We start from the raw sequence: 24,493 nt of genomic DNA on the forward strand, positions 1-24,493 counted from the left end.
CTTTATGCTTGCCACTCTGATTGGGGTTAGATGCAATCTCAGCGTAGTTTTGATTTGCATCTCCCTGATGTCCAATGATGTTGAACATTTATTCATTTACCTATTGGCCATTTGTATCTCTTCTTTTGTGAAGTGTCTATTCAATTCAGTTGCCCATTTCTTGACTGGGTTATTTGTTTTGCTAGTGTAGAGTCTTTTGAGCTCTTTGTATATTCTGGATATTAGCCCTCAGAGTGGTGGCTGGTAAAGATCTTCTCCCATCCTGTAGGCTTCCTCTTTAGGTTCTTGATGGTTTCCTTTAATGAGCAGAAACTTTTGAAACATGGTCTCACTAAGTTGCAAAGGGCCTCACTAAGTAACTGAGGCTGTCTGCAAACTGCAGTCCTCCAGTCTCAGACTCCTGAATGCTGGGATTACAAACTTGTGCAAGTCAGTTTCTGTTGTACCAGGGGGAAGGGATTACACAAAGGCATGAATACAGAAAACAGGAGTCAGTGAGATCATCTCAGAATGTCTCTACCACACATTTTAAAATCCCAATTTGTCATAATTTCCTATAATAGCAAAAACTAAGCACTTTCAAGATTTCTCATACAGGATATTGGGGGTTTTTTTGTCATTTGTCTTGAATCCTTTTGAATTTGCTGAACTGTTTTTGTTGTTGTTGTTGTTGTTGTTGTTTTGTTTTGTTTTGTTTTTACAGGATGAAATAAATCCTAGACATTTTTCTTATTATGCCAGAGTTAGAAAACTTCAGCCTGCTGACTGCTCACCTATCTCTATAAATAAAATTTAGTAGAACACAGCCTTACTTACTCATTTACACGCTATCTGGCTGCTTTTGTGCTACAAGGGTCGGGTTGAGCAGCTGCAAGAGAGATGTATGATCAGTCCATAGCCTACAATATTTACTTTCTGCTGTTTTTGGAACAAGCTTGCCAATCTCTGTTTTGTATTACTATTTCATATTTTTAATTTAACTTCTTTTGTACTAGTACTGTGTAATTTTGTTAAAGGAGTAAAAGAGGACCTCCTGATATCAGTGTATAGCTTTAGAAAACCCACGTGGCCTTCCATTCTGAAGCACTTAAGTTTCTGCTGTGTGTTCACACTGTTAGGCTAGAAAGATCTTGGTTTTTACTCCTTATGAACTTAAAGCTGGATATTGGTTACACATGGCTTAATATGCACAATACATATAGAATGCATAGATGTTTATGCAGATGTAAGAAGTGTGAAAAAAGGCTTAAGTTGAATCAAATTATGGATAGAAATTGAGGAGTGATGAGGGGGAAAATTACTTTTATGAAAAACTATTAACAAATTCAGAGGAGAGACCATCAGCAGAGCATGCTTTCCGAATAACTAGATTGCAAGCCCTTCTGAAGTTCAAGGGATGTATCTAGGACTAGTCAGAGGAAAAGTTTAGCTTCCATCCTCAGATCTCAGTTTCTTTCTTATGGAATTGCTTTAGTTTCGTTCTTATGGAATTCAAAACATAAAACATCAAAACTCTCTTACCAGCCCCTAAAACACCATGCGAAGACCAGGTCCTTTACCTGTGACCCACCAGGGAATACTGACATTTTTGTTTGTTTAACTATATATTTTTTATTTTCTTCTTCTTCTTCTTCTTCTTCTTCTTCTTCTTCTTCTTATTATTATTATTATTATTATTATTATTATTACAGTCCTGGGAATGGAACCCAGGGGCATTCTACCTCTTGAGCTACACCCCCAGCCCTATTTTTTATTCTTTATTTTGAAACAGCGTCTCATTGAGTTGCAGATGGCTTCACTAAGTACTGAGGCTATCCTCCAACCACAATCCTCCTGTCTCAGCCTCCCAAATGCTGAGATTACAAGGGAGAGCCACCCCTCCTGGCTTGTTTGTTTAACTTTAAACCCAACTAGATTCATCCTTATTCACCTCCTTGTTATCTTTGGTAATTGTCTAAGAATTAAGTTGTTCCACTGATCTTATCTCCCTAATTCTCTTATTTCCACAGTACTATATTTTTTTTCTCTTTAGACTCAATTTCTTGCTATTTACTTCCATTCTACACCTATTTAGTTTGTCCTTTTTATCACCTATTTCATGGAAAAGAAACTCTGGCATCCTGAAATCATATCATTATGTGTGTGTGTGTGTGTGTGTGTGTGTGTGTGTGTGTGTGTTACTAGGGATTGATCCCAGAGCCATTCTTCTTCTGAGCTACATCCCTGACCCTATTTCATTTTTAAATTTTGAAACAGGGTCTCACTAATTTATCGAAAGCCTCCCTAAGTTGGTGAGGCTGGCCTTGAACTTGCAGTCCTCCTGCCCCAGCCTCCTAAGTACTGGGATCAAAAGCGTGTGCCACCACACCAAATTCATTAAGTATCATATCGAAACATTTAACATTTATTGGGAGTTTTCTGTGTGCTGGTATCACACTAACCCCAAATGTGTATTTTTTTATTTAACTTTCTACCCATCAAATGGGTTACATTTTATAGGTGATAAAATTGAAGTTTTAAGAGAAATTAAGTAACTTTTCTAAGTTCATACACATCATATATGAGATTCACAATCAAGTTTCTCTGATTTTAAATGATCAATTTTACTAAAACTTGATAACTCATCTGTAACATCCCTTCTAGGATGAGACATACCTTTAGCCATTACACCTTCTAACCCATAACAATGCTTCTTTATACAGACTTCTTAGCGATTTTCATCATTTTTTGGAAAATAGAATGATCTCTTGCCTTCAGTAAGCTTTTAACCCTGCGTAGTAAGCTTTTATGTAACTCTGGTCACATCTTTTTCATTCTCAGTAGTTTCAGTGATGCTTTAAACCTTCATGCCCTCAAACATCCTTCATTACTACTTTCTCTTTAATTCTCTTGGGATAATTGCAAAAGTATGAGTACCTTCTCCTGTTTCAAAATCATCCTTTCACCTTACTTTAGATTTTATTTCCTTTCACCTGTCTAAGGACCTGTGAATATCAGTTTCTCTTCTCTCTACATGTTTAAGCTCTTCCTCTTTATAAGTTTACACACACACACACACACACACACACACACACACACACACACACACACTTTAAAGATGCTCAAAACTGTGAGCTTGCCGGGCGTGGTGGCGCCCGCTTGTAATCCCCGCGCTTGGGAGGCAGAGACAGGAGGATCGTGCAGGTTCGAAGCCAGCCGCGCTGGCTTAAGAGACACTGTTTCCAAATATAAAAAAGTAAAAAATAGGTCTGGGAGTGTAGCCCGGAGGTAGAAGGGCTTCCAGGAACCCCAGTACCACCAAAAATAAATAAATAAAAATAAAAATAAAACTGTGAACTTTACTTAAAAATAAGGAAAAATTTTGTATTTGTCAGCTTTTCATCACTGGAAAAAGACCTGAAATAATCAGCTTATAAGGGGAAAAAGGTTTATTCTGTCTCCCAGTTGAGCATCAGCTCCTCATCATACTACTACCAGAAATTTTAGCCCATGATTGATGGATGTTGTTGCTTTGGGGCCTATGGTGAGGTAGCACATGATGGCAGCAGAGCTTGGCAAAACTCTTCACCTCCTGGTGTAAGGCAAAATAGAGAGAAAGAGAAGGGGACCATGCCAGGCCCGCTGTCCCCTTGAATAGCATGCCCCCAGTGGCAGAAGACCCTTTGCCAGAGTTCTCCTCTCATAAGCCACCTCCCTATTTTTCCTTTTTCTCTCTTCCTTCCTTTTATTTTTAATTAATTAATTTATTTATGTATTTATTTTTGATTCTGAGGATTTAACCCAGGAGCACTATACATCCAAGCTACAACCCCAGCCTGATTTAAGTTTTGTTTTGAAACAGGCTCTCACTAACTTCCGGAGGCTGGCTCCTGCAATTCCTCTGTCTCAGCTTCCCAAGTCCTGGGATTCCAGGTGTGAGCCACCATTCCGGGCTTTTCTTACCTTTCTTCATCAAGTCTCTTATATATTGTATACTTTTTATATTTCAGTGTATTTCATATATTATCATTTCACTGAAACCACCTTAGCCAGGCATAATAATAACCTTCTCATTGTTAAATCTAGAGGATACTGACTTTCATGAGTCTTTTTTGATCTTTAGAGTGATTGATGTTGTTAATCAGTCTTCCTTGAAATGCTCCCTTCCTTTGGATTTTATTAGAACGTTCTGTTCTGGGTGTTGTTCTCCTCGGCTTCCTTTTTAAAGCCTCCTTTTGCTTTACTTAAAATACTAGTACCCTGTTCCCTCTTCTAGTGCTACATACTCACCCTGAAAGGCCTCAGTCCCTGCCATAACTGAAATTACCAGGGAATAAAAGTAATCAGCAGTCTCTAAGCATGGCTACATAGAGAATACTTAGAGAGTGGCAGAGGGCATGTTCAACTTTCTATTCAACATTTCTTACTGAAATGTTATCATAGGCACCTCAAATCAGTGCCTCAAAGATTGGAGTTGTAGCTCAGTGGTAGAGCTCTTGCCTAGTATGAGCAAAAGACATTAGGTTTGATTCCTAGCAAATGGAACTGAACTCACAATCTTCCACTACACCCAAATTCTACACCATTCTTCTAAGTCTAAAACTTTTCTACTACATCCAAATTCTACACCTTTCTTCTAAGTCTAAAACTCTTCCTATAATTGCTGGATTATTATATCTACCAGGTGTCAGTGTCAGAAACCTGAGTGATATACTTGTCTAACATTGTGTAAGACCAGCAGCAATCACTAGAATCTTTTATATGTTTTGTAATTTCTTCTACTTTTCTCCATCCCTATTGTCATCAACCTAATTCAGACCATTATCAACAGCTCTCAGTGAAATTGTTTTTCTTCTCTCTGTTTAATTAGTGCATTAATTATACAAAATAGTGGATCACAATGTGTCACATTCAGATGTTCCTATCCCATTGAAATTACTGTCATAGCTTCTCAAGTTGTCCCTGTGTTCAATATTGCCCTAGAGTCAGATCCTCATCATACTGTTGCCAGAGCGAACTCATATGGGGACCCTATGATATATCCTGGCTTAAGACCTCTCTGTGCTCCCTACTTATCATAACATAAGACCCAAGCTCCTTAAGTTGGGCCATAAGGCCGCTAACAGTCTGCTGCAGCTGATTCACATTAGCCTTATCTCTTTTCATCCTCTTGCTGTCCTTCTCGTGCCTTGTGCTCATTCCCTGAGCTTTTAATTCCATCAGAGAATCTTCTCTTTTCTCTCTACATGCTTTTGCTTATGTTCTTTCTTGCTACCTCTTGTATGCTCCTTTTCCTAATTCTTCATTCTGATTACTATTATTAGTAGTAATATGTATGTATGTGTATATATATATATATATCCAGTACAATATCCAGTATATATATATATATATATATATATATATATATATATATATATATATATATATACTGGATATTGAACCTACAAGCATTCTACCTTTGTACTACACTCTAACCCTTTTTAAAAAGATCTTTTTTTAAAAAAGTGACCAGGTACTGGCCTCAAACCTATAATCCTCCTGCCTCAGCCCCCCAAGTACTGGGGTTGCAGAAAATCTTTTGTAACTTATAATTTCCTTCATCTTCTTCTTACCCACACTCTATGCTACTCCTGTGTAGTTCTTAGTGTTTATTCACCTTTTCATGAGTTCATATTTAATCTTATTTAGTAGACTGTAAATTCTGTGATCATGGGACCCATGTAGAGAGAGGCTGAATAAGTGAGTGAGTGAACGATTTGAAAGCCTTGCTTTTGCTAAAAAGCCAGGGGTAGTGGCACACACCTATAATCCCAGTGTTTGAGAGGCTGAGACCAGAGGATGGTAGGTTCAAGAACAGCCTTAGCAACTTAGTGACACCCTATTTCAGAATAAAAATAAAATTGAGCTGGAGGTTTAGCTCAGAGGCAGAATGCCTCTGAGAACTTCTCAGTACCAAAAAAAAAAAAAAAGCTTGCTAACAATGCTTAATTTGTAGTTTTAAAGCATAGGTAATCATGATCTATTGTGAGCAATTAACTGAGAGATAATTATGAAAAATATATTACCATAGTCTAAACGTAAAGTGGTACTTATTATTATACTTTAATACATAAATTTACTACCATGTTTTGATAGAATGACAATACTACTTCACTTTTCTATTTTTGTATTATATTTGATTCTGAATGTTTAACTGGTTATGCTTAAATTCATCTGACATGAAACAGATAAGGAAACACAACAGATAAGGAAAATGAACCCTTGAAATAAATGAAGAACATAGAGCCTGAAATCAGATTGCTTAAGTTCAAAACATGACTCTGCTGTTTACTAGAATTATGACCTTAGTTAAGCTGCTTCCTCTTTCTGTGCCTCACTTTCTTTATCTTTAAAAAAGTCTTAATAATCTGGGCGTGGTAGTGCACACTTGTAATCCCTACACTTGGGAGGCGGAGACAGGAGGATTGCGCTGGTTCGAAGCCAGCCTTGCTGGCATAAGAGACCCTGTTTCCAAATAATATATATATATGGGTCTGGGAGTGTAGCCCGGAGGTAGAAGGGTTTCCAAAAAACCCCAGTACCACCAAAAAAAAAGTCTTAATAATATTTATGTTTTTATGAAGATTAAGGAAACTGATGTATGAGAAGTACATTGCAGTGTTTAGCATATAGTGTTCAAAACGATTAGCTATTTGGTATTTTAACAGAATAGTCAATACCCTAGGATTGGTGAATGTAGTTTGCAGTGAGGAATGGAAGAGAAAGGCTTAAGTTTCTACTTTCCCACACCTCCTTGAAGGTCCAAAGAACTAGCAAATATTCCTCATAACTTCACCACCATCACTACTGTTACCAGGCAAAACAAGTTCAGGACTGGAGAGAGTAGAAGTGGAATGTTCATGGTAAAACATGAGGCAAGTAGGGGCCACAGCCATAGACATTGAAGGTGCGTGCAAGCAGCTAAGACTGGCGTTCTTGTTTCCAAGCAATTGTTTGCTAAACTCCAGAACCAAGAAGCCCATCAGGAAGAGAGATCTACTGGGAAAGGATGCCTGCATCACCTTAGAGTTTATGGATAATCCCAAACATCCATACTGTTTCTTGTTTCTCAGTGGAAAATGAATGGCAGCTTGCTAGAATCGATTGCATAAAAAATAGCTGGAATAATATTGAGTGATAGCTAACATTACCAAAGAAGAATTTGAATATAAATTACCAGTCAGCTCCCCTCCCCCTCGCCAAAACACTAGATTCTACCACTTTGACGGGTCTTGCAGGGACAAACGGGGACAGTATGAAACAGAGCACCACCCACAGTAGCTTTCAATACACACTGAAGTTTCTCCACCGAGTTCAAAGATTAGCAGGGCAGAGAATGCATCTTATAATTGGATTCTAGCACTGGGCACATAGTATAAACATACTAAATATCTGTAGAATTCATTAAAGGAAGAACAACAAACAAAATCTGTCTTGCCTTACAAATTAGTCATATATAATACAGTTTGGCTAAAAACACAGCTAGCGCTCTCTCTCTCTCTCTCTCTCTTTCTCTCTCTCTCTCTCTCTCTCTCTCTCTCTCTCTCTCTCTCTCTCACACACACACACACACACACACATACACACACACACACACACACACACATTCTATAGTAGTCACTTCTATTTTCTGAGTCTTATGAGGCAGGAAAAACTAATAGGAAGGTCACCTACTTGGGGATTAGCAAAAACACTAAACTCATCATGTTGAAAATTACCAATTTTGTGAAACTAATTTTGAGGTTGTTCAATAAGCATTTAATTAATCTATTTAGTGAATCCCCATAACACTGGGCAAGTAAAAATGATAATGATGTGAAAGAACTGCCAAAAAACAAATGTAATTTTGGCCTGAATTAACCGTCTAATTCCTAGCTTGAGAGACATGATTGTCCTCTTCCATTCTATAGTACACCAGACTGACAAATAGATACATTGAATTTGGGACTTATTTTTCAGAAGAGAACCACTGAGATAGTGAAGGGAGTTGAAGGAAGGCAACACAAGAACTGAGATATTTAATTTGAAGAAAAAGAGACCCATGATATCTGTCTCTAACATTTGATGGCTTATAATATAGAATGGGATTTGCAGTTGTTCATTATGCCCCAAGGGTAGAACGAGGTCCAGGGGTAACAACAGAAACATTAGTCAATTTTTTCTTAATATAAAAGTCTAAGGTGGGAATGGTGACACAGGCTTGAAATTTCAGTACTCGGGAGGCTGAGAGAGGAGGATAGCAAGTTGAGGATAGCCTCAATAAGCAGTGAGACTCTCATTAACTTAGCAAGACCTTGTTTCAAAATAAAAATAAAATAGGGTTGGGGGTATAGCTCAAGGAGTAGAATGCCTCTGGGTTTAATCCTGGTGTACCAAAAAAAAAAAAAAAAGTCCAAATGAGTTGCCCATCACTATAGAATTGTACTCAACAGTCACCCATGACGTTCAAATAGTCTAATTTGTTGGCTACTTTAGAATCCCTATCTCATTTATTGATGATAGCTATTAACATAAATAACTTTCTTCTTGGAACTACCCTCTTTTTCCCTACCACCAGCCCCAGTTTTTATGATATCCTCCTCCCAGATCTCTTGTTTTTTGTTTTTTGGGTTGTTTTTTGTTTTTAGCTATTATATAGCTAAAGATTATTTGAGAGAGTTTGAGCAATTAGTTACCTTTGGTGGTGAAAGCATTTAGACAAAAGTCCTAAAGCAAGAAGCAATCTGGCCAGTGCCAATAAATAGTTGCTGTTCCTGGGCTATATATCATGTGGGAGCCAAGTATTGAGAAAAGAAGCAACTCTGAATCCAGAGAGGCTTCACTGCTTTGCTTCCAGGGTGTTATAAATCTTTACCTTTGCAGATATTTTTGTTTTTCTAATTAGTTCCTATTTCTTTATTGAAAAGATGTCAAATAATTGCCATGTGTATTTAAAGGAAAAAATTATAATTTTACTATACCACTCTGAACACATATGTTAGACTCTGCTCTTTGGCTATAACCATGCAGAACCTATAAACCAGGTTAAAGGATTTAGATCTTTCTTGAAAGAACAATGTGAAACCACCAAAAAAGCTTAAGTAGGGAAATGAGATGATCGATTTATGTTCTGAAAAGGGCCCTACAGTAGTCCCCCCATATCTATTTGGCTTTCTTCCTAAACAGCCTTAGTCAGCCCTTCTGGAAATTAACAATTTATGCTGAAATTGCATTGCATTCTGAATCAAATGATAATACCCCATGCTATATCTACTCCGTCCTGCCAGAGATAGGATCATCCTTTTATCCAGAGTATCTACCGGCATGAACTGCCTGCCTATTAGCCATTAGTAGCCATCTTGATGATCAGAGCAACTATCACAGTGTCACAGTGCGTGTGTTCAAGTACCCTTATTTTACTTGATAAGTAGCCACAAAATAGAAGAGTAATGATTCTGCTACTTGAATATACCAAAAAGTAGTCATCAAGTATATCTTTTACGTGAAAGGTAAAAGCATAGTAAGATATTTTAGGAAAGAGAAAAATGGCATTCACATAACTTTTATTACAGTGTATTGCTATAATTGCTTGATTTTTATTATTTTTTAAATCTCTTACTGTACTTGATTTATAAATTAAACTTTGTGCTCAGTATATATGTATAGAACATAACACATATAGTGATTGGTTTATTTCCATGGTGTCAGGAATATACTGGGGGTCTTGGAATGTATCCCCCATATATATGTGGGAAATACTATATTATATACTATAATATGTGGTAAATACTATATGAAGAACTAGAATAGCTACACCCCCAGCCCTATGTTTTATTCTTTATTTTGAAACAGTCTCACTGACTTGAAGGACCTCACTAGTAGTTGAGGCTGTCCTTGAACTGGGATCCTCCTGTCTCAGCCTCCCAAGTACTGGGATTACAAGTGTGTGCCACCACACCTGGTACTTCGAACATATTTATAATACCTGTCTTGTAGTATTTTTGTTGTTAAATTCAACTTCTGAGCCCAATTGAAGTCTGTTTCTACTGATTCTAAAATATATTTCATTAGTAGGTCATATTTAGTAATTTTGAGTTGAAAACGATATATTGTAAATAATACTTTTTGTTTAAATTCCATTAGGTTTTTCTGAGAATTTGAGCCTTTAGTTTTTGTTTTGTTTTGTTTTAATAGATAGCTATCTTGGCTGCACTTAAATCACAATTCTTCCTTCAGTATATTACATAGCAGATGATTTCTCTGCTTAATTTTTCTAGCTTTCAAATTTTGTCTTTTAGACTGGTCAGGAACAGTTCTCTGCAAGTACAAAGTCAGCTAAACATTTGAACAGAATTTATATTCAATTTCCTTCCTTCCTTTTTTTTTTTTTTTCTTTTTTTGTACTGGGGATCTACCTCTGAGCTATACCCCTCAGCCCTTATTATTATTAGTTGTTGTTGTTGTGGTGGTGGTTGTGGTGGTGGTGGTGGTGGTGGTGGTGGTGGTGGTGGTGGTGGTTATTATGAAACACTGTTTCACTAAATTGCTGAGGCTGGTCTTCAACCTGCAGTCCTCCTAACTCAGCCTTCCTAGTAGTGAGATTAGAGGCCTTCACCATTATGCCTAGTTTATATTCAGAGTTTAAGACTCGTATGTAGCCCGTTGTTCTGTTCTCTATCAACTCTAGTCAACAAGACTTCAACTTTCCAAACTGGTCTCAGACTGGCAATCACAGGCCTTCAAAGGAATAGCAAATATGCAAATATGTTTGAATTTATCCATTGCTCTCTCTTTTGCTTATCTGTGTTCAATCAGGGATTTGGGTACAGTTGATAATCACAGTTTTGGAACATTAGTATTTCTAGAACTTTCTTACCTCAGGATTTTCCCCTAGAACTTTTAGCTGTTTTAACAAATCTGTATTTTTATCTGCTACCTCAACCAAAAGGGGATATGATTTAGTTATATGAGAGCTAAATGAAATTAGAAACTTTCCTAGGCAAAAAAAAAAAAAAGCCACAGACTTCAAATTCTTATATGTCCTGACCAGTGTGTGTGTGTGTGTGTGTGTGTGTGTGTGTGTGTGTGTGGTGTGTGTGTGTGTGTGTGTGTGTGTGTGTGTGTGTGTGTGTGTGTTATAGGGGATTGAACCCAGAGGCATTCTACCTTTGAGCTACACTCCCAGCCCTTTTTACTTCTATTTTTAAAATTTTGAAACAAGGTCCAAGTTGCTGAGGCTGGTCTGGACCCAGTGATCCTTTTGTCTCAGCCTCCTGAGTACTGGGATTATAGGAGTGTGCTTGTAATGGTATTTTGTTCAGGTTTTATAATATGGCTGCAGCGGGTTTTACACATTGATCCCTGCTGTCATTGCCATGAGTTCAAATGTTTCAATAGTATAATTTTTACAGATATTAGTGAAGCCAAGTATGCCATCAAAATTCAGTTAATATTTGTTGAATAAATAAAGACTACTTTTATTCTAGACAGTAATTTTACTTGTTTATCTTTGTGTTGTGTTCAAGCTATAAAGGAAAGAAAGCTGATATGAAAGTATAGGCATGAGGTTTATCATCACTATTAAGGGCACAAAGATGTACTCAAGTTTTTATTTTATAATAAAATCTCAAAAGTATGACACCATTTTTCTGAAGAAACTTCCTGAGTCATCATTGAATTCTTAAAATTTAGAAAGAAGAAAAGACAAGTGACAAAAATCAAATGGACTATCTATTGGGAAAATATCTAGCATCAATTTAAGAACTAAAATCTTCAACTTTAAGTTACTGTTGTATTTTAGCCAGGTATGGTGGCACATGCTTGTGATCATAGCATTTGGGAGGCTGAGACAGGAGGACCGTGGTTCAAGGCCAGCCTCAGCTACTTACTGAGACTCTTTGCAACTCAGTGAGACCCTGTTTCAAAAGATAAAGAATAAAAATATAAGGCTGGGGGTGTAGGTCGGAGGTAGAATGTCCCTGGGTTCTATCCCCAGTACCCCCCCACACACACACACACTAACAACAACAACAAAAATAATAATAATAATAATAATAAATTACAGTTGTATTTTAAACCCAAAACAGGATAATTGTCAAGAAACTTAGATTGTGTGCTTAATTATGACATGAAAGAAAGGAGCTGTGCGTTTATACACTGGTTGTTGGGAAATAATGTCTTTGTTTTTTAATGGTATAAATGCCCTTTATTTTTCAAATTTTTTATTGGTGCACTGTATTCATACATCATACTGGGATAAAAACTTGCACACATCACCCAATTAGCCCCTACCCAATCCCCACACCATTCCCTCCCATCCCTTCCCATGCTTGGTTTAGTGGTTGACATCTAATATTATAGCAATTTATCCAAAATTAACAATGATAATCTCACATAACAGATTCATTTGTTTGATATCAGACTTTTGACCACTTAGAGATAACATTTCAGTATTTCTTTTTGCTTTCTTTATTTCCAGAGGATATTTTTTCTTTTTTTTTTTAAGGTAAAAGTATCGTACATTTATTTTTTTAAGAAAAAATCTATCCTAACATGAAATATGAACTCTAAATACCCAAAATAATCTCGAAAAAGAACAAAGCTAGAAGATTTACATTTTCTGATTTCAAACCTTATAGAGCTACAATAATTTAAATAGTGTAGTACTGCTATAAAGGCAGATATATAAAACAGTGGAGTAAAATAAAAAGCCTAGAAATAATTTCTTCCATATATGGTCAAGTTATTTTGACAAAGTTTCCAAAAACATTTGATGAAGGAAATAATAATCTTTTCACTAAATATTGTTGAAAAATAATAATTACATGAAAGGAATAAAATTGGACTCTTACCTAACACCATATACAAATATTAACTCAAAATAGATAAAATACCTAAATGTAAATCTTAAGCCTATAAACTTTTAGAAGGAAACCTGGGTCATAAAACTTCACAACACTGAAATTGGCAGTGATTTCTTAGATATAATTTCAAAGGCACAGGTAACAAAAGAATAAACAAACTTCCTTAAAAATAAAAAAATATTGTACATCCACAGACAATGCAAACAAAGTTAAAAGTTGCTGATAGAATGGGATAAAATTTTTCAAATGCTATATCTGAAGGTGTACTAATATTTCAAATAGAGATCCTAAAAATTAGCAACAATAAAAGCAAACAATACAATTTAGAAATACAATTTAGAAATTGGTAAAAGACTGAAATAACTAATGAATCTCCAAAGATTTTAACCTATAAATACATGAATATATTCTTCTTTGCTTAGTTGTCTGCTGGATGAAAATCTTGTTTCTCTGATTCTGATGTGTATTACCTATTTCTTCTTTGTAGTTAATCTCTTTGAGTATGTTCTCTAGTGCTGGTTTTGAAGACATAAATTCCTTCAGTTTCTGTTTGTCATGGAAGCTTATTTCCCCATCTAATTTGATAGGTAGTTTTGCTGGGTATGAAATTTTTGGCTGGAAGTTTTCTTTCAGAGTTTGGAATATGTTACTCCAAACCCTTCTGGCTTTCACGACTTGGTTTGGGAAGTCTGGAGTGATTCTAATTGGTTTGCCTCTGAATGTCACTTGGCCCTTTGTTTTTGTTGCCTTTAAGATTCTCTGCTTGGCTTCCACATTGGTCATTTTGATAATTATGTGGCGTGGGGATCCTCTTCCCTGATCCTGTCTAAAGGGAGTTCTGTAAGTTTCCTGGACCTGTGTATCGACCTCTTGCTCTATGTTTGGAAAATTTTCTGCTATTACTTCCTTGAAGAGATTGTTGAACCCTTTGGTTTCACCTTCTTTTCCCTCTTCTATTCTGATTATTAATAGGTTAGCTCTCTTATAATGGGCCCATATTTCTTCAATGTCAGATTCCTGCTGTCTGATTTTTTTTCTAAGTTATAAATTATGTGTTCGTTTTTGGAGTGATCATCTTCTAGGAGCAAGATTCTATTCTCCATGTAGTCAAATTGATTGTTTATACTTTGAATTGAGGCCTTTACCTCGATGATTGCTTCCTTTATTTCTTTTAGACTCTCTCTAAATTCTTTTCGAAAGTCCTGTATTATTTCTACAGTTATATTCCTGATTTTATCTTCTGGAGATCTCTGAATTTCTGTCTTAACAGGTTCTGATAATATGGGGTTGTGGGCATTCATTGTTCTACTGTTGTTCCTCTTTCCCATGATTTTAGAATTTTATACCTTCCCTGGGTCACTACGACTTCACTTAGGGTGCTCTGTATCTCGAGTCTGTTGTAATCTCAACCGCCACTACTCCTTTACTGGGTTAATTCGCAAAGTCTCATACCCAGGAAGTTAATCGAGACTGCGCGAGACTGTAGGGGTATTGGGCTGGGCGTTTTTTCACGGGGAGCTGTGACTAGGGTGTGGTATACTCCTTCACTGGGTTAGACTTCAAAATATCCGACCCAAGGAGATTATCAAAGCTGCGCAAGTCCCTGGGAGTGCAGTACAGAGATTCCTCCTTTAGGGGCCGCAATTTCACTCATGGTTATTGTGCACGCAGATCTGGAGCTGTCGCGGGGCATGGTGAACTCGCTGTCGCTGCTGGCAATATGGCGCTGCTGCCACGCCCTTGGCCGTGAGGCTGGAGCTGCTGGCAATATGGCACCACTGCCACGCCCTCAGCTGTGAGGTTGGCACTGCTTTCAATATCGCACTGCTGTCATGCCCTCGGCCGTGAGGCTGGCGTATTTCTTTTCTGGTTCTGAGCTTCGTTCTGAGCCCTGGAAGGCATGATGAGCTTGGCCACTGGGAGTTTTAGATGTTCATTGCGCTGAAATAACTGCTGAATTACACCCAAATTATCCGCAGCTGCTCACTTCAGCTCCTCATTTACCTTTCCTCTCTGGAGTCTGGTGCTGTGAGGGAAGATGGTGCCGGCCCGGCTCCGCCACCGCATTGTGGGCTTGATTTCTGGTCTCAGGTTGTTCTTCTAGTCTTTTTTTGCCCTGTCTCTTGTGTTAACATTTTTTATTTCTCTGCTGGTGGTGTTTTCTGGCTATGAAAAGCGCTGATTTTGTGGCAACAGAGATTGAGCTTTAGCAGGACTCGTAAGCGCTGCTTTTCTTGGTCGCCATCTTCCCGGAAGTAAATAACGTCTCTTTTAAGAGATGCAGTGTGAGAGAACATATACTGTATCACAGCCAAGGGAAAAAAATCTCTGATTTCATTGATACTACTGTCATACATAACCCTCTAATATTGTGGCTATAAGGGTGCTGAGGTATTTGGAGAATAATTTAAAATGAGAAAGTCTTAATTAAAAGTATCTACTTCTCATTAACTAGCTTGACAAAAGTCTTAGTCTATCCAACCTTCCTTAGGAAGACATATTTATTATACTTTCCATATTTGCTTTAAGGAGGAAAAATTGCAAATATGAGAGTAACTTAGTGTGTAATAGGATTCTAACTGTAGTATTTTTTTTCTTTTTTACAGAAGAGGATAAATATAATGTTTACTCACCTTTGCTCTTCAAGTATTTTCTGGCAGAGGGAATCATCAATGGACATACTTTGTTGGTTGCATCTGCTAAAGAAGACCCTGCTGACATTTTACAGGTATGAGACACTAATGCAATGTTGCATTTTGAATGTTTCATGAAAAATTGGTTTTGTGTAAACAAAAAAATGTGCTTATTTATATGCAAACTAAATTTAAATTCATGAATGAGACCATAACTTTCTATCTCAGTGAAAGTATCAAATTCATGTGAACATAGGGTTTCATTTTTAATTAATGTTCATAGACAATTTTTAACTTGAAATTCATATCAACAGTGGGGAAGTAATAATAAGCTATTTTAAAATGATACTGACTAAAATGAAATGACAAGGGATTTATAAATATCATGTTTAATAGAAAAAAATCCAGTTTATACTAATTTTTGAAGAGAGGGAAAATATTCTTTAATTCTTTTTTTCTTTAGTTCTTCTAATTATAACTCATTTTCTTTCTTTTTAATATACTTTTATTGGTGCATTGTAGTCTCAAATCATAATGTGGTTTAGAGTGATAGTGGTATCCATGCACACAGCATTTGGTAAAATAACTCATTTTGACTAATCTATTTCACCCCAACTTCTACTGTGCTCAAGCAGATTTTTTTTTTTATATATCTAAGAACATGGTAAGTTTTCTCATCTTGTAAGATCTTCAATTTCTTCCTTCACTGATCTATAATTTAATTGTAGAGATCTTTTATCTTCTTGTTGAGATTTATTCCTAAGTATATTTTAAGCTATGAATGGAATTGGTAACTTAATGCAATCTTTTTCAGTGAGTGATATTTCTGAAGTTCCCAGTCTTGTCATTTTATATTTCTTATATTTGATGTGGATGGGTAACATTTGATTTAAAAGAATGATATAGTATTTTCATTTTCCTATAAAAATATAACTATTTTTAAGATAGCATATTTAGTGTGATTCAGTACATTTTTAGAACTGAAGGGATTAGAAAAGTATGGCGGCTAGGCAGTCATGGTAGCACACGCATGTAATCCCAGTACTTGGAGGCTAACATGAGAGGATTGCAGGTTTGAGGTCAGCCTCAACAACTTAGTGAGACTTGTCTCAAAATATAAAATAAAATAGAGCTGGGAGTATAGCTCAGAGGTAAAACACTGCTAGGTTCAATCCCCTGTACCACAGGAAGAAAGAGAAATGCTAGAAATTTATTTATATTCTTCATAATACTATTACAAAGTCATTTCTAGCATCTCGTTGAGAAGAATAGAGAAAATAGTTTTGTAATGTAAAATGTAATGTTGAATACTAACATAAATAAGTAGGTTTTTCTATATAATATTCACTCAGGATTTCAGTGTGCCAACGCAATAATAACTATACTTAAAACTTCATTTTTATCGAAGAGTTCGACAATGACTGACCAAAACCAAGGCATTAACAGTGTTTAGAGATATAATGCAGGAAAAAATGCTATAATTGCTTAGTTTAAATTTTATGATATATGATTGGGGATTTCTAGAACCTATAACCAAGGCAAATATTTCTGGTACAAAAGAAGGGAAAAGATAATCTTGGAGACCATAATTATCTTAAAACTGCATATAACTAAAAGACAAGTAAAGGATAAAAAGCCCATCAGCTGCCTAAGATACATTATATAACCACCCAGCAATTTATCCATCATTCTTTGAAAACATATTCATGCCTATTGTAGTCAAAGCTCCTTCAGGAAGTCAGCATTAAGATGTGATGCTGAAAAATTACACCCCTTAGAAAATCCTATAGAACAATATACATGATGTTGTTAAAGCTTTTAAGAACACATGTAAGTATTTTTCAGTTAACTTTTCTATCCAAAGGAATTTTCTTGATCATCTCAAATGTAGTCATGAGTACTCCCCACACACACAAAAATTTTCTATGGAAGTTTTCTAAGATAATAAGATATTTATGTTAAAATCTTTAAATATTTATGAGTAGACTGATTTTTTCACAAAACAGAAATGATATACAAACAATGCATATATAAATATTCTGTAGTAATTGAAAATGGTAAGATTTTGTATTATATTCTTTTTTTAATTTTAATAATATATGTAGGATTACGGATAATAAAATGGTTTTCAGAAATAAATTTAAATTATATTTTATAATTCACCAATGTCAGTTTTAAAATTTAATTTGAATGTTTGCTATTGATAATAGGCTAGAATGCCAGATAAGTAATATTCATGTAGAAAGAAGTATATAATACCTAGAGCGAAGGTTAAATTCTTGACTTGTTGCAGTAATTTTTTAAATTTATCTTTCATATGCAATATATCCTATCCAACCTCAGCCACAATTAAAGCAAAATCGGATGCTAGGATGCTTTCAGGAAGCTTAAATGTTATTCTTTGTTTTTGCAGTGCCAGGTATTGAACCCAGGGCTATGTGATTCATAGGCATGCACTCTACTACCGAGTTGAATCTCTAGCTCCTAAAGATTGTAAAACATAAACTCAGAATAAATTCATGGCTACCAGTCAGAGTGTCATCACTACCTTAATGTTTCCTAAAGGCTTACAATATATAGTATATTTTAACATCATACATAACATTAAATAAAATTTAAGATTAAGGTTAGACTTCTCAGATTGAATATGTAGAAATTCTTTCATAATTGAAAACGAATAGCCATTTTATAATAACCCACAAGTCATGGGATGGTTATGATTCATTAAAATAAGCCATATTAAGCTGGGTATGGTAGTACACACCTGTAATCTTAGTGCTTGGGAGACTGAGACAGAAGGATTGCAGATTCAAGGCCAGCAGCACAAAGGAATTTAGTGACACCCTGTTTCAAAATTAAAAAATAAAATAAGGTTGGGGTGAAGCTTAAAGGTAGAACACCCCTGGGTTCAATCCCAGTGTCTCTCTCTCTTCTCTCTTCTCTCCTCTCTCTCTCTCTCTCTCTCTCTCACCATAAGTCATATTATATTCGAGGAATTAACATACCAATAGGATATTTTATATTGCAGTGACAATAAAAGCTGAACATTTAGACTAACATCTCTGGAATTCTTTTTTATGAACTTTGAGATCTACAAGTAAAAAATTATACTAATAATTTGAAAGCATTGTTTTAGATCCCATAATACTAGACTTTTAGCTAAAATATTGAATTTATTTCTTAAGATTTGAATCACTTATTTTTTATCCAGTGTAACTGAGATAAGAGATATCATTTGACGTAAGAGTACATGAAGCAGTACTATTTATTTAAAATATGAAGTTTGAATTATTATAAATTTTTCTTTGTCTTCTTTCAATTTAGCATTAAGATTGAAAAATCTGTGTTTACCACATATTGTTCACTGATCATAGAAAACTAAAAGTCTGAATCCAGTGAGTAATCTGTCATTTACTTTTACTACATTGTAGAACAGATTAGTTTTTCTGGATGAATAGAATGGAAAACCTGGATATTTGAGACCTAGTCTTTGTTTCCCTAGTTCTGCCAAAAAGTGAGATAAGCTCTGAAAACGAATTTAAGAAACAACCTTTGATCAGCAAAGGGCACAATTTAACATTTTTATTGTATTCACTTCTAAAATTGTAGTCTTACGACATTTTAAGATAAAAGCAACGTATCATGTTATGCAGAATTAAAAATTCTTTTCTGGCCCTTTTATTCCATTTTGTAAGCCTTATGTATGTTAAATGCCTTATAAATAATATTTTCCTACTAATTTTTTCTTCTACTGCACTATATAATATTCTGTCTTCCTTGAACTATTTTAATACTGTCTTTTATCTGTAGTATAAATATAAATATTAGAAGAGCCCTTTAAACCGGGTATGGTGGTACACACGTGTAATCCCAGTACTTGGGAGGCTGAGACACAGGGATAGCAGGGTTGAGGACAGAGGACAGTCTCAGCAGGTAGTGAGAGGTTCATCAAACCAGCGAGACCCTGTTTCAAAATAAAAATAAAATAGGACTGGGGGTATAGCTTGGAGGTAGAATGCCCCTGGGTAAAACCCCAGTGCCAATAAATAAATAAATAAATAAATAAATAAATAAATAAATAAATAAGAGCCCTTTGAAAACAAAATAATAATGAGAATATTTTCTCTTCATTTCTTTGTTAACATTTTATTTGTTCAAAAACTTATCAGGCCCATACACTTACCCCTACCCATACACTTTTCAGTGCTAACTACTCTGAAGTGCTAGTTGAGCCAGACATTTGCTGTTTGACCCCAGGATTTCACACACACACACACACACACACACACACACACACACACACACACACACACACCTCTACTGTGAGAGCTTATTTAAAATTCTAAGTTCTCCCCTGGCAGCCACAGTTAGAGCTTCTTTGGCAAACTAAAAAGACTGAAAAAAGTGCAAAAGCTCAGTACTGCTTCCAGTGACCTACATTTGTAGCCAGCTCTTACAGATGGCATGTGCCTGCTTTGAAGGGTAAGATATAAATAAAATGTGTAAAAAGAATAAACTTACTCTCTTTTTCTGTCACTCTAGTTAGAGCCATTGTTGTAACAATGAAATAAAAATACAGTTGATATTGATGTTTGTGTATCAGTCAGCCAGAGAAAGAAACTTCGCATGCAGAAACAATTCCAAGTTGTATTGCAAACATACCACAACTGTGACAGGATATTTATCAAGAAGGTGAGAATTACTCGGAATTGAATCTAAGCTTTAGGTTGTAATAGCTGTGTTACTTCTTAACTGGCTGCAAGACCTTGTCAGAGTCTCATAACCTTTCTCATTAAGGTAGAGATAACTTGACTACCTTATTCAATTGTTCTAAATTAAAAATGAAATATATGGGATTTTTCTTTCTAAACCTTAAAGCACTTATTTCAGTTTTAAAATTACTCCTAAAATTTTTGTTGTAAATTTATAAAATAATAAGAATGGTTGTAAATCCTTACATAGTTATTATTACACCCAAAAGAAATATTAAAATTTGGAACCATTGTCATTCTTGAAAAGAAGCCACACACAGTCAGAATTGGGACTATTAAAAATAGAGTTCAGCCGGGCGTGGTGGCACACGCTTGTAATCCCCGCGCTTGGGAGGGGAGACAGGAGGATGGCACAGGTTCGAAGCCAGCCGTGCTGGCTTAAGAGACCCTGTTCCAAAAATTAAAAAAAGTATAAAATAGGTCTGGGAGTGTAGCCCCGGAGGTAGAAGGGCTTCCTGGAACCCCAGTACCACCACCACCAAAAATAAAAATAGAGTTCATTTTTCTCTTGAATACCTTTAATATTTTTCAGAAGAAAAGATATTCAGTTCTTTTGAGAGGAGTAAATAACATCAAAATTTTTTTTTTTTTTTGTGGTACTGGGGTTCCTGGAAGCCCTTCTACCTCCGGGCTACACTCCCAGACCTATTTTTGCATTTTTATTTGGAAACAGTGTCTCCTAAGCCAGCGCGCGGGGCTAGCTTCGAACCTGCGCGATCCTCCTGTCTCTGCCTCCCAAGCGCGGGGATTACAAGCGTGCGCCACCACGCCCGGCAATAACATCAAATTTTGAAAACTAAAAGAAAATACTTTTTGTCAGCTCCCCAAATTAATATTGCCATGAATGAAATAGTAAAGGATGCCTTGAAAGGACACAAGCAGCCAATCAGCAAGGGTCAGGGATCAAATAGGCAGGCTGGGGAATAGACAGGCTGGGAGAGTGACTATGCACAGGAAGACGACTGATAGTGGGAAAACTCCAAAGAGACTGCTTGCTCTCCCTCCAGGGAAAACAGGGCGATCCCTTCACTGCAGCGCTTCTTTCCTGAAACTTAAAGTTTTTTTTTTAATCAGATACTGATGACAGTTGCAAAAAGTGGCCACAGTTCACGACATCCATTTTTTCAAATTATAATGATAGTGAAATTAGAGATCTTTGAAATGTGCTATTGTTTATATGATATCCATCTTACAGTTTGTGTGTCTTAAAGTCTGTGCTAGATTGCAAAATAAAAAATAAATAAAATAGGGGTGAATAGGGCTGGGGGTATAGCTCAGAGGTAGAATGCTCGTAGGCTCAATCCCTAGTACTACCAAAAAAAAAAAATCAAGTTTAGTGTAATTTTTTTTTTATTGGTGCTCCTCAGTTATACAAAACAATGGGTTTAATGGTGGTATATTTGTACAATATAAAAATAGAATTTGATCAGTATAATAGATCATTACATTATAGTGTGTGTTCAGATTAAGATAGTTTTATTTTTATTTCTTAGCATTATTTTATTTCTGAATAGATAATGCAGAATTCCATTTTCTGTTCTTCACGTTATCTTTCTCATTATTGTAATTCAATTCTCTTAAAAAGTTTTTGGTTTACATGAGAAAAAGGAATGAGATGGGAACCAATGGAAAAGTATTGAGAACAGTTTTCCTTATCAGCTGGTTTCTCTTTCTATTTTCAGATTAATGTAGTTGATTGATATAGTTGTTAAATAAAAAGCATAATTTTGTATTATGTAGTTGATTAATATAGTTGATATAGTTGTTAAATAAAAATCATAATTTTCATCAGTCTCTTAAAGTAAAAGTTTTATTAAAAAAATGTTTATATGCCAATGTGAGAATGTTTTTTAACCTTTTGCTTTTTGGAATAGAAGTAATTATGGAGCCAGGTGTGGTGGCACAGGCTTATAAGTACTTGAGAGGCTGAGACAGGAGGATCCAGGTTCGCGGCTAGCCTTAGCTACATAGTGAGGCCCTCCTCAACTTAGTGAGACTGTTTTAAAATAAAAGATAAAAAAAATAGGGCTGGAAATGTAGCTCAGAGGTAGAATGCCCCTGGGTTCTATTCATGGTACCACACACAAAAAAATTATGTCTCTTTTGTCTTTAAGAAAAGAATTATAATTACACTAAGGTGTTTTCTGATCTGTTCTGAATTTAGCTTGAAATATGCATGGAAATATAACTAAATTATAGTGATAAAGTAATTTCATAATTAGTAATCTCAAAATCTGAGTTGAAAAAAACTATGTTATGCAATATCAACTCTTTGTACCCTGACCTTCTGACTTCATCAAATATGTGACATTTTTCTGAATGATTTTAACAACTAAATTCATCCCTCTCTCTCTTATTTTTAAACATTGTAAATGAAGATAATGTGGAGACTATACCTTTAATATATTAATGCTCATGTCTAGAGTTCTTTTTTATTCAAATTATGGTAATCACCGAATATCATCTCTGGATATATTTTCTCCTTTCCAACAGTCATAAAATAAAAGTTGACAAAACAAAACCCCCAAAATCAGCAAAGTAACATACTATGGAAACATTGATAATGCATAAGTAGTATTAATTATAGAGTTGCCCAAACCTGTAAGGATCAAAAGATTTTATTTTTAAGAAGGATTTCCCATGCTTCATGGATTATGTTGCTACATAATAGCTCAGTAGTACTTCTGCTGAATTGTAAAATAGCTTATAGAGGAGTATGACGCCCATAGTTGGTGTAATGCATTGGTAATTAAGAGGGTGTGAGGTTAAGCTTCATTAACTGCTGAGGGATTGTATCTTGGGTTTTATTATGCCCTAGAGAACATAAAAAGTGAGAAGGGTCAAACTGTTGGAATCAGATTTTGCTTGTGCATCTGCCAAAACAAAGACCACAAAATAATACAGCAGTAAGCAAAAAAAGGCATGACTTGACAATAGAAGAAATATATTTACGGCATCTTAGGATAAAAAGAAATGTTTCTGGTGAAAAATAAATGTGTGTCAAGAGTGGAGCACATTTTGGCATTCAAGGCTTGTAATAATGTGATTTCAGATAGTTTTTATAAAAGATAAAGCATTGTTTTTGTTCAAAGGTAATACCATTTATTTATTTATGTTAATATTCCAACCTTTTTCACTTCATTGATAGAGATTTTATTTGTTCCATTCTATCTTATGATTAGAGTTTATGAAATATGCTTTTTTTTAGCTGTTCTTAATCCTTGCTACTGACACATCTGAAAGCACTAGATTGAAAATACTTTTTTTGTTTTTTTTTTTAGGAAAGGAAAATCTAACAATTGTACAGTATGTTCTGTTTGTGCTTAGGGTTAGAAGTCAAAAACTGGGATTTCCAAAGACTACGGAGAAAGACCCTTATTTGTGATTATCGACTACCTGTAATCATTGATTATTAAAGAGCTTCATTCTTAGAATTTTGTCAAATACACATTTTAATCAAAACAAATTTAACTGTATTAGAAACATTGAAACAAATGATGTAGAACGGTAGGAGTAAACATCTCTAAGGAGACTACGAGTCAGCGTAAGCAAGATCGGCAATGTTGGCAAACTTAAAATTGGGGGAGGGTTTCCAAATATGGTAATATATTTGATATAAACTTTCACATAATAAACTTTCGAATGGTAGAAGACAAAAGCACCAAAATATTTATTTTTCCCCAACTATTATTTATATTAAATCACTTTTACCAAAATTACGAATAGTAATATAGAAACCATTTAGACAGAATTTTTGTGAAATAGATTTTCTTTCTCAAAGCTATAGGACAGTCTAATAGTGAGCCTTAGGATCCAGTTTCTGGTATAGGTCTCTGTTTTACTAGATTTAAAAAAACACACAACTAGCTGGGCGTAGTGACACGCTTGTAAGCCGAGCATTTTAGAGGCTGAGACAGGAGGATCGTGGTTCGCAGAAGGCCTCAGCAACTTAGTGAGGCCCTCCGTAACTTAGTGAGACTCTGTTTCAAAATAAAGAATAAAAAATAGGGCAGGGGGTGTAGCTCGGAGATTGAATGCCCCTGGGTTCCATCCCCAGTCCTGCAAAATACACACACACACACACACACACACACACACACACACATACACAAACACACACTACTGATTCTGTTGCTTCTTTTTCTTAATTTTTAGGGACCAAATATATAGTTTGTGTTCTATTTTTCCTATCTTTGGCAAAAAAATGGTAAAACTACTGAAGAGT

The 24,493-nt window shown here is 35.5% G+C and overlaps 1 protein-coding gene across 2 annotated transcripts in view; it reads left to right on the forward strand.

Moving 5' to 3' along the window:
* ELP4 (elongator acetyltransferase complex subunit 4) overlaps positions 1-24,493 on the forward strand; it is a gene marked incomplete at both ends in the record, with an annotated part of 241,013 nt that overhangs the window by 12,957 nt on the left and 203,563 nt on the right. For both annotated transcript variants that reach the window (XM_080714478.1, XM_080714479.1), the window contains one exon: positions 15,470-15,591. In XM_080714478.1, coding sequence (XP_080570604.1) covers positions 15,470-15,591 — 122 coding nt within the window. The remainder of the gene's footprint in view (positions 1-15,469; positions 15,592-24,493) is intronic.

The sequence above is a fragment of the Muscardinus avellanarius genome (genome assembly GCF_963383645.1).
Source record: "Muscardinus avellanarius genome assembly, chromosome: 1".
Lineage (NCBI taxonomy): Eukaryota > Metazoa > Chordata > Mammalia > Rodentia > Gliridae > Muscardinus > Muscardinus avellanarius.